This window comes from Phyllopteryx taeniolatus, chromosome 2, assembly GCF_024500385.1.
Source record: "Phyllopteryx taeniolatus isolate TA_2022b chromosome 2, UOR_Ptae_1.2, whole genome shotgun sequence".
Taxonomy (NCBI): domain Eukaryota; kingdom Metazoa; phylum Chordata; class Actinopteri; order Syngnathiformes; family Syngnathidae; genus Phyllopteryx; species Phyllopteryx taeniolatus.
Window position 1 is genome coordinate 10,825,714 of NC_084503.1, and position 15,246 is coordinate 10,840,959.

A 15,246-nucleotide genomic window follows, 5' to 3' on the forward strand; every position below is an offset into this window, starting at 1 on the left:
TGGCGGCGGAGTACATTACTCACAGTTGCTAATTAAATAAAAACGGAATACAGTGATTTGCAAATCATTTTCAACCCTTTTTTAATTTAATGCACTCAGCAAGACAATGCCAAACCACATTCTGCACGTGCTACAACACCGTGGCTTCATAGTAAAAGAGTGCGGGTACTTGTCTCCCATTGAAAATGTGTGACGCACTATGAAGCGTAAAATACGACAACGGAGACCCCGGACTGTTGAACAGCTGACGCTGTACATCAAGCAAGAATGACCACCTGCAAAGCTTCAACAATTAGTGTCCTCAGTTCCCAAATATTTATTGAATGTTGTTAAAAGAAAGGTGATGTAACACAGTGGTAAACATGACCCTGTCCCAGCTTTTTTGGAACATGTTGCAGTCATAAAATTCTAAGTTTACGATTATTTGCTAAAAACAATAAAGTTTATCAGTTTGAACATTAAATATCTTGTCTTTGTAGTGTCCATCCATTTTCTGAGCCGCTTATCCTCACAAGGGTCACGGGAGTGCTGGAGCCTATCCCAGCTATCATCGGGCAGGAGGCGGGGTACACCCGAACTGGTTGCCAGCCAATCACAGGGCACATACAAACAAACAACCATTCACACCTACGGGCAATTTAGAGTCGTCAATTAACCTACCATGCATGTTTTTGGGATGTGGGAGGAAACCGAAGTGCCCGGAGAAAACCCACGCAGGCGGGGCTGGGGATTGAGCCCCTGACCTCAGAACTGTGAGGTAGACGCTCTAACCAGTCGTCCACCATGCCGCGTCTTTGTAGTGTATTCAATTAAATATAGGTCGAACATGATTTGCAAATCGTATTCTGTTTTTATTTATGTGTAACACAACATCCCAATTTCATTGGAACTGGGGCAATAAAAGTATGTGAACATACCTCAAACAATCCTTGAATGAAAGTCCTCTCCCGAGCACCGGTGACCACCAGCACACATTTCCCCCCATTTTGTTCTTACAAACACACGGCACGATCCATTATTGTTGTCGTCGCCATGGCAACGAGTGTATCCGGTCGCGTTTGAGTTGACAAGATAAAGCCCAGTGATCGTAAAAGATGGGATGCGGTGGTATCAGAATACAAGATTTTATTGCCCCAAATTCCAGTTCAAGAAAATTAGGCACACAAAGAAACTTTCGCGCCCATCATAAAATCGGGTGGATCCACCCTTCCCCTTTGGGGTCCGTTCCACAGGGAAAGCTTAAAAAGGGAGCTCTTGCCCCTCCTACCGCTTCTTATTCCTGCTCTGTTTCCTGACCTCTCTGGCTGCTGGGTTTCTACCTAGCAAACCTATTCCGGGGCTGGCTTATCCCCAAGTTTTCCTTTCTTTCTATTTTTATCTTTTATTTTTCCCCCACCGTATTTGTAGGTCCGTGCTGACTTTACATGCTGTCGTCACCAAACGATTCTTGGCCATAAAGACCAAAGTTGGAACCACTGGCTACCCACATGACAAGATTTTTCAACAAAGCAGCCGCTTGCTCCCAAACGGAGCCACGTCGGTGTAACCCACCCACCCAGCCAGAACAGACCTTGGCACAATTAGTCCCAGAAAATAGATTTTTGGGTACAGGTGAACTTCCCGCTTCTTCCTTCACCTCTGCATGGAGGGCTGACTTCCTCAAGTGCTTCCCCACCGCCGCACACAGCATTTACCAAGCTAAGTAAAAATTAGTGCATTATTGGCGTTAATATTATGAGTAAGGAAGAGTCTCATAAATTTCATCCTTGGCCCATGACAAATATGTAGTAATGGTTCACGTTAAGCAGCCACATCCCCCCCTGTGTCCTCCCTTTATTGGCTTCTCCTTTCTTAAGTAGAATATAGATTGACATTGATGACGTAAGAGCGTTGTGCTCGTGCGTCCGCTCCGTTGAGCTTCACAATTAACTCATTCCTGTCATTGACAGGCATCTACTGTATATATCAGTAGTATCAAACTCGAAGGGCTGGCAGTGAATGAGTTAAATAAGCAGATCCATGAGGCTATTCCGAGTACTCTGAGAAACTTGAGTCCTCATTGCAGTCCTAGTAGTAATCATTTTAAATTGTCAAATTTTTTTGCTAAACCATTGACTGTTTCGTGTTGAGCTGTAGGTTTGTTGTATTGTGGAATCCAGGCAAACATGGATAGAATGCCATTGAAAAAGAGGCTTTGTTACACTTGAGTCATTTTGTTTTCAAGTATGAATAGTTGTTTATGTGAGGTCACTAAAAATCCTGAAGCATCCATCCATTTCCTGAACCACTTCAAAGACCAGGATACAAAATAATTTTAAACAGGCCCTCCATGCATTATTCCTAAGAAACCAAAAATGGGCTTGTGTTCGTCTCACTTATTAATATTTGAATATTATGGTACACAATTTAGTTGAATTTTATCAATGAGCATGTACATCACACTTGTTGCATGATTGTTTATCCCAAAACTAATACTTGAAGCACCATTAATTACAGCACTTTGTCATTTTGAGGAAGAAGTCTTATCAGCATGGCAAATCTCAATTTATATAATATTTGTACACTCTTCCTTGGAAAGCGCTCCAAATCTGTCACATTGTGCACAGCCTTTATTAGCTCACCCCACAGAGTTTCAATTGGATTTAGGTCTGGCTGTCTGAATGGGTCTATTCCTGCTCAGTCCCCTATCTGCTCAACCTATGACTTCAGGGTGCACTGGAATGAACTCCACCTCTGTGTGGACCAAAACAGCAGAAGTGTCATAGAAGATGGACAAACTAATATTGGCTTCTTTGCAATGTAGGTATTACATCAACAAAGACAGATTTAATTAAAAAGTGTTAAAAAATATATTGCTTTGGTTTGTCTGTTGCCTGGGATAGTCAACATTCAGTGGATATAAGACTACACGGTCTTGTTCAAATTTTCAGGTTGTTTGTGAAAAATGAGACCAAGACATTCATTCATTTCCCAAACCGCTTATCCTCACTAGCGAGCGTGCTGGAGCCTATCCCAGCTATCTTTGGGCGAGAGGGGGGGTACGCCCTGAACTGGTCGCCAGCCAGTCGCAGGGCACATATAAACAAACAACCATTTGCACTCACATTCACACCTACTTCACGTCAGTTCACCTACCATGCATGTTTTTGGGAGAAAACCGGAGTACCCAGAGAAAACCCACGCAGGCACGGGGCGAACATGCAAACTCCACACAGTCAAGACCAGATTTATACCCGGGTCCTCGGAGCTGTGAGGCAGATGTGCTAACAAGTCGCCCACCGTTCTGCCCGAGACCAAGACAAATCATTTCAAAACTTTTTCCACCAATAATGTGCCGTAACCCTGAACCAAACTCATTGAAGAAAAATGCATATTTTCAAGAGGGAAAGTACAAATAAACTTAGATAATGTGGTTGCACAAGTGTACACACACTCTTATAGCTCGGGATGTGGCTGTGTTATTCATTCATTTTCTGTACCGCTTATCCTCACTAGGGTCGTGGGCGTGCTGGAGCCCATCCCAGCTATCTTTGGGGTGGGATTTGAACACCGGTCCTCAGACGTGAGGTAGATGTGCTAACCAGTCGTCCATTAATCAGTCAAATTCCAACTCATGTTAAATGGGAGTCAGCCACCATTTACAAGGCCTCTAATTAACCACAAATAAAGTTCACTTGTTCCAGTAGGCTTTTCCTGATGTTTTACTTTTTTATTCATTTGTATTTTTATTTTTTTTTGCTTTCTTGCTGAAGATCGAAGGATTTGTGCTGACATTGAATGCTATTTGAAACTGTTCATAATTCCCTCCACCCAGACCATGGCCCCAGTTCCAACTGAAGAAAAACAGCCCCAAAGCATGATGTTGCCACCACCATGCTTGACTGTAAGTGTGGTGTTGTTTTGGTGGTGATGATGATGATGATGTTTGTGCAAAATAACCTTTTGGAATTATGGCTAAAAAGCTCAAATGTGATTTCAACATTTTGCATAAACAAAATTGAAATTCTGGTGTCTTTTCTATATAAATCGTTTTTGTCTTTTATTTAACTGAACCCATAAATATCCCAGTCTATATTAACACTTACGGTAGCCTATTGTGCTATTTAAAAAAAAAAAGAAAAAGATTCTTGATTCCATTATAACGTAGATCTTGCTGTAAAACCATGTAAAGGTATGTTCCAAACCGAGATGAGTGAATAGACCGCAGAGTGGAAAGAGAGGATGTCACGCGTGCATAATGAGTCAGCGGACACGATTAGAGTCTTATCAGCACGTCTGGGTAATAATTTGTACATATCAACAAAGGTACGGTTAATGAAGAAGTCTTTAACGTGACCTTAGACAATTAGTCATACTGATGACTAGAGCTGAACGATATAGTGTTCTTGTATTGATACAGACATTCAAGATCATGGATAATATTGCAAAATCAACGACATCAAGGAAATAGATTTTCCCCAATTGCCCTGCTTGTATAGCTCAGGCAGTTGCAACCATCATTTTTACGCTTGCCCTTAAATGTACACCTTAGGCCAACCAACCACAAACCTTATTTCATGCTTGTCGTGGATTGACAGCTGAAACAAAGCCAATGACAGACATCAGAGGAAGCGAGCAAGGGAGGCACACACACGCAAACACTACATACAGTACACCGCGGGGAAATCATGAAAAGAAACATGAGCGCGCAGTGCAGAAGGTAAGTGTGGCTAGCAACCAGAAGGAGTCCTGTCGGGCCTTTTTGGCCTGTGGGACTCCTGTGGCAGCTGATGGGTACCGGCTGGCCAGGCGGAATGCAGCTTAAAAGGTGGCAGGTGTACTTGCCACCTTTTAAACTGGCAAGTACACCTTGCCACCAAATCTGCACATTTGACAGATTTGGTGGCAGAAAATTAGTCAACCTCCAGTATTTGGAGTAGGCATGGGACGGTGTCAGATTCTAACGGAAGGATAACCTTGAGCAAAAATACCACGCTATCACGGTATTTAAATTACAGCTCTAAAATATATTATTTTGAAAAATGTGGGTAAGTAAAAACTTTTTTTCCATTGAAGATAATCTATTTTATTTTTGCACAAAATATAGATTTCGTACATTAATAAACATGTTCCACTATGTTAAGTTTAAATAAATAAATACATGAAGTAATAACACTTAGTAAATCACAATTTCCCATCCGTGGTGTTTTATTTTTAGAACAGACCCATGGGCTACTCATGTGTTCCCTGGGGGCTACCTGGTGCTTGCAAGCGCCATGTTGGTGAGCCCCCATAATATAATATATATATATATATATATATATATATATATATATATAAAATATTTTCCTGGAGGATGTATTTGGGATTAGCCTTTGAATTTGGTAATAGTGAAAAATTAAGTGAAAAAGACAATGATTTTAGTCAATTCTTTTCCAGAATGAGAGTGCTTAAAGAGGAGGATGCTATTCATGTGGCACAGCTTGAAGCAGGCATCAGGTGCAGGTGGAGATTGGCCTGTCTCAAGTTGGAGGCCAGAACAAAAAAGCAAAGAAATTAGGAAAACTTAAATTTGTACATCAACATGGACTTGAGTTTTTTTTTTTTTGCCTTATTGTACTCTTGAGAGTCTTCCAGATTGCTTAATTTTTTAAAATCAAACGAATTCTCTGCGGGGGCTCCCCCCAGGCCCCCCTAAAATGTTTTTTTTTTTATCACCTTTTTCATGCCTTTGGTGTTTGCATGTCTGTGTAAATTTACCAGTACCATTTGCTGAAAAGCAGCCCCACACCGTCATGTTCCCACCTCCAAACGTCACTATTGGTATGGTATTTTTAAGGTGATGTGCAGTAACATTTCTCCTCCAAAAGTGGTGTGGACTATAGCATCCAAACAGTTCAATTTTGCTCCCATCCAACAAGACTGTATTCTCCCAGTATTTAACTGGCTTGTCCAAATGTTCAGCAATCTTTAAACGAGCTTTGACATGCTTTTTTTTTTTTTTCTAGCAAAGGGGTCTTGTGTGGTGAGCGTGCATGCAGGCCATGGTACATTACTCACTGTTTTGCTTGTGACAACAGTGCCTGCTTATTCCAGGTCTTTTTGAAGCTTTCCACAGGTGGTCCTTGGCTCTTGGACAACTCTTCAGATTGTTATTTGTACTCCTCTTTTAGAAATCTTGCAAGGAGCACCTTATCGAGGCAAATTTACGGTGGTATGATTGGCTTTCCAGTTACGTATTATAGCCCCAACCGTGCTCAATGGAACGTTCAGAAGCTTAGATATGTGCCTGTGACCAATGGCATCATTATGTTTTGCAACAATTTGTTTGCGATGGTCTTGAGACAGCTCTCTGCTCTTACCCATCATGAGATGTGTCTTGACACACACCTTGGCATTGAGACCTTTTTGTAGGCCATTAGTTAGGACTGAACCAGCTGATATTCATTTTCACTGACAACACTGCTGGATTGCTGTTAGATTATTGATAGATTTTAGGTGTTGTCTTGGCTTTCCATGCCTTTTTGCAAGACCCTTTCTTCATGTGTTCAATATTTTGTCCCTGTCTCAATTGACATTTTTACACACAACTTAATTTCTGATGTTATTTGTTCTACTTTGTTTGTATGTCTGGATTACTTGGGTTGTTCCCAACATCTGGTGAAATTTTTAGGTCAATAGCACCTTTCAGTATATTTTGTGAGAAAAATGGTGACGTGTTAAATACTTATTTTAGCAGCTGTACAGTCATTTTATGAGCAGTAAGTCAACAACAGTTCCATTAACTGGCACCTTGATTTTTTTTTTTTTTCAAATTTTTTATTGTTAATACAATTTGGATGTGTCCAGGTTATTCTTCTTTTCTTGCTGTTCATACACATTCCCTTATCAGTCTTAGCCGTCAGTCGTATCCCTCTGTCTACCTCGGCGTGTGTGGGTGCACTGCTGCTCCCCCGCCCCCGCTCAGCTAGGAAGGAGAAAAAGAAAGCTGCTCGCTCTCCTTATTAACATCAAAGATGCTGATTGTTTAGCACGTGGAGTCTCGTTTTTTTGCAAGCCGCCAATCAAACTGCAGTCGTCGTCCCCCCCCCCAAAAAAAATCTGAGGTTGGTAGAGTAGCCAAATATTGTACTGTTATCGAGTACTGTTACTTTAGAATAGTATGATTCCAGTAAAAGTAAGAAGTAGTCCTCCAAATCTTTACTTGAGTAAGAGTAAGAAAGTACTCAGTGAAAAAAACTACTGGTAACTGGTGAGTGATTAAAAAAAAAAAAAAAAAAGAAAAATCAGAGCATGAATATCAATCCATCGATCCATCCATTTTCTGTTCCGCTTATCCTCACTAGGGTTGCGGGCGTGCTGGAGCCTATCCTAGCTATCTTCGGGCGAGAGGCGGGGTACACCCTGAACTGGTCGCCAGCCAATCGCAGGGCACATATCAACAAACAACCATTCGCACTGACATTCACATCTGCAGGCAATTTAGAGTCTTCAATCAACCTACCATGCATGCTTTTTGGGATGTGGGAGGAAACCAGAGTACCAGGAGAAAACCCACGCAGGCACGGGGAGAACATGCAAACTCCACACAGGCGGGGCTGGGATTTGAACCCTGGTCCACAGAACTGTGAGGAAGATGTGCTAACTAGTCGCCCACCGTGTCATGGACATCAAATATTATTATTTTTTTCCATGAACATCAAATAAAATAAAAAAATAATATATGGGAGTCCACACACACCTGCCACCTTTTACATTTTAAGTGCCCCAAAGCAACAACACATGGATTGTGCCATACAGAAACATTTTCTGCTTTTTGCTGCCCAGACATCAATTGTGTGTGTGTGTGCGTGTGCGCATGTTTGTGTGTGTGTGTGCGCGTGTGTGCGTGCGCGTGTATGCGTGCGCGTGTATAGACACACACACACACACACACACACACACACACGTACGTACGCTCGCGCGTGCCCGTATGAGGGTGCGAGAGAGAGCGAGAGACAGATTACAGCATGGCAAGTATCCTCAAGAAGCATGTTTTACAGCAATAATCAATAAATAAAAGTAGCGAACGGCATGTCGATCTTTGTAACGAAGTAAAGTTATCGATTCTTCTTAACACAAATACTCAAGTAAAAGTAAAAAGTATGTTGCATTCAAACTACTCTGACAAGTACAATTTATCCAAAGTGTTACTTGAGCAAATGTAACGGAGTAAATGTAGCATGTTATTACCCACCTCTGTCGGTAATGGACAGTCAAGCGGTTATTGAAATCTTGACTTTTCAAAACTGTGATATACCTTCAACATGGTAATTAGCTCATGCCTAAATTTGGGGGTATTTTGGATTTAAAATACAAAACAAAAAAAAGTATTTAAACCAGAGCGAGGTTTTGTGCTGGTTGTGCTTGGCAAAAATTACGACGAAGCAAGGCAGCACAACAAATATGTTCCACCACATGAAACACCTCGTACTGCACAGTGTATTACAATGAGAGAAATGGCTAAGAGAAAAGACTTCTCAGTAATCCCAAGTAAAGCCCAAGCAATGTTTTATTGCTTATGCGTTCAATAGCTTTATGACACGAGTCGGCGTCCACCAGGCACAAAGACATTACTGATGCTATAACATACCACAGTGCAAAAGACGTGGGACCCATGTACACAAAAAGAAAGAGTGCTTTCAGAAAATGCTTCAGGAGCTGCACAAACATTTGCAAAAAGCAGAGATGCAATACTGAGGCCACCAAACCGGACCCCCTCTACACCTCGGCTGCGCCTTGAAATTCTGTCAATAAAAGTTATGAACAGAATCGGTGACAAAGGGCAGCCTTGGCGGAGTCCAACCCTCACCGGGAACGAGTCCAACTTACTGCCGGATATGCGGACCAAACTCTGACTCCGGTCGTACAGGGACCGAACAGCCCTTATCAGGGGGTTCGGAACCCCATACTCCCGAAGCACCCCCCACAGGACTCCCCAAGGGACACGGTCGAATGCCTTCTCCAAGTCCACAAAACACATGTAGACTGGTTTGGTGAACTCCCATGCACCCTCGAGCACCCTGCCGAGGGTGTAGAGCTGGTCCACTGTTCCACGGCCAGGACGAACACTACATTGCTCCTCCTGAACCTGAGATTCGACTTCCCGACGGATCCTCCTCTCCAGCACCCCTGAATAGACCTTACCAGGGAGGCTGAGGAGTGTGAACCCCCTGTAGTTGGAACACACCCTCCGGTCCACCACCACTCCAGTCTGCCAATCCAGAGGGACTGACCCCGATGTCCACCCGATGTTGCAGTGGCGGGTCAACTAGGACAGCCCCACAACATCCAGAGCCTTTAGGAACTCCGGCCGAATCTCAGAATCTCATCCACCCCCGGGGCCTTGCCACTGAGGAGCTTTTTAACCACCTCGGTGACCTCAACCCCAGAGATAGGAGAGCCCGCCTCAGAGACCCCAGACTCTGCTTCCTCATGGGAAGGTGTGTCTGTGGAATTGAGGAGGTCTTCGAAGTATTCTCCCCACCAACTCACATCGTCCCGAGTCGAGGTCAGCAGCGCTTCATCCCCACTATACACAGTGTTGATGGTGTACTGCTTCCCCCTCCTGAGACGCCGGATGGCGGACCAGTATTTCCTCGAAGCCGTCCGGAGGTCTTTCTCCATGGCCTCACCGAACTCCTCCCATACCCGAGTTTTTGCTTCAGTGACCACCAAAGCTGCATTCCGCCTGGCCAGCTGGTACCCATCAGCTGCCACAGGAGTCCCACAGGCCAAAAAGGCCCGATAGGACTCCTTCTTCAGCTTGACGGCATCCCTCCCTTTGAACTCTTTGGCCATAATACCAAAAGGTTTGTTTGGTGCATACACAATACTGCTTACCACTAAAAGAACACCATACCTACAGTGAAGCATGGTGGTGGCTTTGGGACTACTGTTCTTCAGCCGGAACTGGGGCCCTAGTCAAGGTGGCGGGAATTATGAACAGTTCCAAATAGGAGTCAGTGTTAGCAAGCTTCTGCTGGTAAGCAAAATAAAAGGAAAATCCTATGACAACAACTGAACTGTATTTGTGGTGAATCAGTGGCATTTGAAATAGTGTTCAGGTCTGTGACTCCCATTTAACATGAGTTGGAATGTTACTGGTTAATTTTGAACACAGCCACATCCCAAGTCATCGGTGTATGCTTGTGATACCGCATTACCTTCGTTTATTTTCATTTCCCCTCTCAAAAATATTTGTTTATTTATAGTTTTTTTTTCTCAATTGAGTTGACCAGGTTAAAGGTCAAACTAACAGTGGAAAAGGTTTTGAAATGATTTGTCTTGGTCTCATTTTTTATATCACAAAAACCTGGCATTTGAATAGGAGTGTGTATAATTTTTATATTCACTGTACGTCTCACACACACCTAAAAAAAAAACTGGTTTTGGCAGGAACTAATCTTCAGGTCGCTGAGCTTCCTATCCTAGCCGAACAAAATACTCCAAAAAACAGACTTCAACCTACAGTAACTGTAAACTGTCATGCCCATTCCACTTTAAGCAGCACATCTGCATGCAGAGCAGTAGTGTCCTGTCCATGTCAGCTGCTTATAGCTATCTGAATAGCTGTCTATTGGTCTGTCTGTCTGTCTGTCTGCCGCCCTGTCCGTCCGTCCCTTCGTAGCATTATTTTTCCCTTTGACAGAAATGTACGTGCAAACACACCTACAAATCGATCATCACAATAGAATTAATCCACACATGGATGCCAGCATAAACAGTGATTAACATCCATCCATCCATCCATTTTCTGAGCTGCTTCTCCTCACTAGGGTCGCGGGTGTGCTGAAGCCCATCCCAACTATCATCAGGCAGGAGGCGGGGTACACCCTGAACTGGTTGCCAGCCAATCGCAGGGCACATACAAACAAACAACCATTCGCACTCACATTCACACCTACGGGCAATTTATAGTCATCAATTAACCTATCATGCATGTTTTTGGGATGTGGGAGGAAACCGGAGTGCCCGGCGAAAACCCACGCAGGCACGGGGAGAACATGCAAACTCCACACAGGCGGGCCCGGGATTTGAACCGATTTAACAGTTAAAAAAATTGTTTTAAAGTGTTTAGAAGCTGTGAAATGTTAAAGTAAAAAATGTAAATGGATTCGATGTTTCTCTGGAAAAACCTCAAACATGTTACTTTCATTTTCTGTGGATCGAACTTAACCTCCTTTTTGATAGAGATTTTAGATCCCAGCCATTCACTCTATCACATTTGAAGCCGGACCAGTTTGCACTATTCTCATTCTTCCTTTTCTTTCTCATTGTGTCTGCCATAGCAAATGGTGATGAGCCTGCGGGTGTCTGAGCTCCAGGTGCTGCTGGGCTACGCCGGGCGCAACAAGCACGGACGAAAGCACGAGCTTCTAACCAAGGCATTGCATCTGCTCAAGGCAGGCTGCAGCCCCGCCGTGCATATGAAGATCAAAGAGCTGTACCGCAGACGCTTCCCTGCAAAAATGGTGTCTCACTCCGAGCTTTCCCTGCCCGGACCGCATCACCCAGCCACAGCGGGGGTGGTTGGAGGAGGTGGAGCTGCTTTGCCTCCTGGCTTGACACAGCTGGCGTACGAGGGCCACGCGGGTCATGGTGGAGCCCCGTCACCTGCTGCCTTAATACCTCTCTCGCTACTCGGTCCTGGGAAACACGAGCTTACTGGGTTGACACACCACATGTCCGCCGTGGTCCCGCTGCACCCCGTCCACCCAGATGTGAAGCTCCAGAGGTTGCCATTTTATGACACGCTGGACGAGCTCATCAAGCCAACCAGTCTAGGTGAGAGAGCATTTCAATGTTTTTTATACATGAGATGGTTACATGTGTAGTTTTTTTGGCCTCTTTCCTTACCACAAAGCTTGCTTTGATATGCTGACATCACAAAAAATGGTGAAACTCCTCCAAATCTTTGTACTTTCAGCCATCTTTTTCATGAGAATCTTGGTTGAACGCTACAAATTTTTCTATTGGCATTTTTTCAAGGAAAGGCAAGGAAATATTCATAAACAATATTTTTAAATGAATAATTTGCCTTTTGTTAAATTTTTTTAGAGATTGTGGGCAGTGTGGCGCAGAGGGTAACTGTACACACTGAAACCAAAGGGTCGTGGTTCGTTCCCCGCCCAAGCGCGTGTCGTTGTTGTGTCCCTGGGCAAGACACTAAACCCACATTGCAATAAATGTGGTTGGTTGTTTGGTGGTGGTCGGAGGTGCAGAATGGCAGCCACGTTTTCCATCAGACTGCCCCAGTGCAGCTGTGGCTACACAAGTAGCTTACCACCACCAGGCCGTGACTGTACAGTCAATGAATAATGTTTGCAATTGTAAAGCATCTTTGAGTGTCATGAAAAAGTGCGGTTTAAGTGTAATGCATTTATTTTTAAAGTTGCAAACATCCATGCTTATTTCAGTATGTATTATTATTATTATTATTATATGTATGAGCTACTTTTTTATCTGAATCAGTAAATGTATATACTGTATTTGGGAATTGTTGCAATGTTAAATGCATTTTCACTACAAAAGGACACCAATGCAAAACAAAATGTTGACAGGTGTCAAATTAAGATTTGTGAATGTGTCTTTTTTATGACTAGCATAAGTCATAAGCAGTGTTGGGAAGAAGTCTTTGGAAATGTAGTTGGTTACAATTACAATTTAAATAACCCTGTTGAAAATATAATAGTAGCATAACTATTTAAATTACTTTCTCATGGTAAATATAACAAATTATATTTGATTATATTTTGATTCCATTTTTTAAAAGATCTATCTAATACTGTGAACATTGACACTTATTCCATAATTCTGGACTTGCAAATGATGTCTGCAGAAAAAAAAAATCCTCCCAAAATAGACTCAGTACAGTGGAACCTTGGGTTACGAACTTAATTCATTCCATAACCCCGTTTGTAACCTGAAACATTCTTAAACTGAGGTTATGTTTCCCATTGAAATTAATGGGAATTCAATTAATCCTTTCCAGCCCCAAAATTAACTTATACTTGTTTTTTTTTTTTTTATCTGTGTGGTCAATAAATATAGTGCAATATTGAAATAAGTGAAAACATTATTACAAAGAAATAAAACACTGAATAAACATGATAACAGTTTATTGCTCATTAACTTTAACGAAGGAGGGAAAGGGGAGCAGGACGAGAGCTGCTCATTGAAGAAAAGCCTTCTTTGATAATAACATGGGGAAATTCTGATTCAGGTGTTTTTTCTTTTGTCTTTTTCTTTTCTAAGTCGTTGGTTAATTTTTGCACAACAAACCAATCAGAGAAACTTAGACAAAAAAACAAAACCAAAAGTGGGACGTCTCATTGTCATTTGAAAGACGAATTTCTCTGTTGGTCAATTTGCTGCGCATTTCTTTTAATGCGGCTCAAAGCAGATATCCATTTTTGGTTTCTAAATACATTAAATATCTTTGAAGATAAGTGCTGAAAACATGCAAATAATATAGTGTTGAATTGTTGAGATATAGCGTAAGCATCTTTTTCACCGTTAGAATTTTCCTGATTTTGTGGGTGGGGCTAAAACACAGCCTCGTGACATCATGGGGCTGGGGCGTATACTTTCTATAAGAGTTCTCTCCATCCACCCATCCAGCCATTTTCTTTACCACTTATCCTCCCCTATTAGATAAATACAAAGTGACGTCATGTCCTTTGGCTACGCTCTGTTGTGAGTTAGCTGTGCTTAGCTTCCATAACAAGGCCCATTTACCACTCCACTCCAGCATGCTCTTAGCAAGCTAACGATGGTTACACGCCAAAAATGCGTCGTCGCTAAATGCCTCAATTTACAGAACAGCAGTTTTTTTTAAGCTCCCAAAAAAATGAGGAAATAAAAAAGCGATAGATTGATTTTTTTAAAGACGCACGTAGATGGTGAGCTGAACATCAAACACCACCAGCCAACACTGCAGTGCGCATTTTACGACGGATGGTTGTGTAAACTTTCACCGGATACAACATGGCTTCGTGGGATACTAGTGAATGGCGCAGTGCCGACTGTCTAACTACCTGGGCTTCCTCCTTCCTTCCCGCCGTCATCAGGTGCCGTGTTCGGCTGTGAGATTATGAGGAGAAATTGATTTGTGTGCTTATTTTTATGATTATAGTCCACAATAACCATTCAATTTTGAAGTTGACCCTCCTAACGGGATTTTACATCGTATAAGCTATCACCCCCTCAGTATGTTTGATTCCTTTTGGCGCATCCATTCGTTACACCCACAGCGTCTGGGAGCTGAGAGGTGGCCCTTATTATTCAAGTTTTGAAGCCTGATTTTATATACTTAGCGATTATTTTATTTATTTTGTTTTTTCATGCAAATTTGGCATGCTTGTTAACATTACTCTTTTCTGTGGCGTGTCGAATTTACATGCCATTTTTTGGACCTGCTTACTTCCACTTTAGTCATTTTGATCATTTTTTTTATTACCATATTTTGTGTTGATAACACGCTTTGGCATTGACAAAACAGTAACCTCATGCAAATCGGTTGAGAAAAGAGCAAGTAACATTCATTCCTCACTACCGTCGCAGGCGTGCTGGAGCCTATCCCAGCTATCTCTGGGCAAGAGGCGGGGTATACCCTGAACCGGTCGCCAGCCAATGGCAGGGCATGAGCAAGTTGCAACTTAATTTCAATGTCCATGCATTAACATCTATGGGAATGTCATCCCTGCAAACATGGCTGCCACGTAGGCATGTCGGTTAGCTGGGCTGCTACAGCGCGCTGGCGTAGCTGTTCATATTTATGTGGACTCTTTTATTGAAGCAATTACGCTGACATTTACCGTTCATTGACTTCATTAAAGAGATACTACAATTGAATAAATAACATGCATATTTTAAATGCTATTTTTGGACAAAAATACAATGATTTCCGGACTTATTTTACCACGTCAATCGCAAACGCTATTAGATTTGTGATTGGGTGAGAGAGTATGTGGAGGCGGAACTTCCGCCTAGAACGGATTTCCGCCTTACGCTGCGGACCAGAGCAGACAACTAAGTTTCAGCTTATATCAAAGGGTTATGCAGTGAGTCAATGGTCATGCAGGGTGAGATGGATCATAGATCGATAGATCCTTCCGTCCATACCAAGACCGTTCGCAAACAGAAAATAAGACGTAACTAGAGGTAAGTTTTCTATGAAAACTTTGGATGTAACCCGAAAGGTTCCAATGTATTAATTTTAGGCTA

General features: G+C 42.5%; 1 protein-coding gene across 2 annotated transcripts in view; it reads left to right on the forward strand.

Moving 5' to 3' along the window:
* Positions 1 to 15,246, forward strand: part of LOC133471078 (E3 SUMO-protein ligase PIAS1-like) — a 120,329-nt gene that overhangs the window by 56,959 nt on the left and 48,124 nt on the right. The window contains exons 1-2 of one of the 2 annotated variants that reach the window (XM_061760265.1): positions 621 to 3,883; positions 11,310 to 11,805. In XM_061760265.1, coding sequence (XP_061616249.1) covers positions 3,818 to 3,883; positions 11,310 to 11,805 — 562 coding nt within the window. In that variant the 5' untranslated portion in view covers positions 621 to 3,817. Of the gene's footprint in view, positions 1 to 620; positions 3,884 to 11,309; positions 11,806 to 15,246 lie in introns of those variants that run through there. The other variant, XM_061760273.1, reaches the window with a different exon arrangement.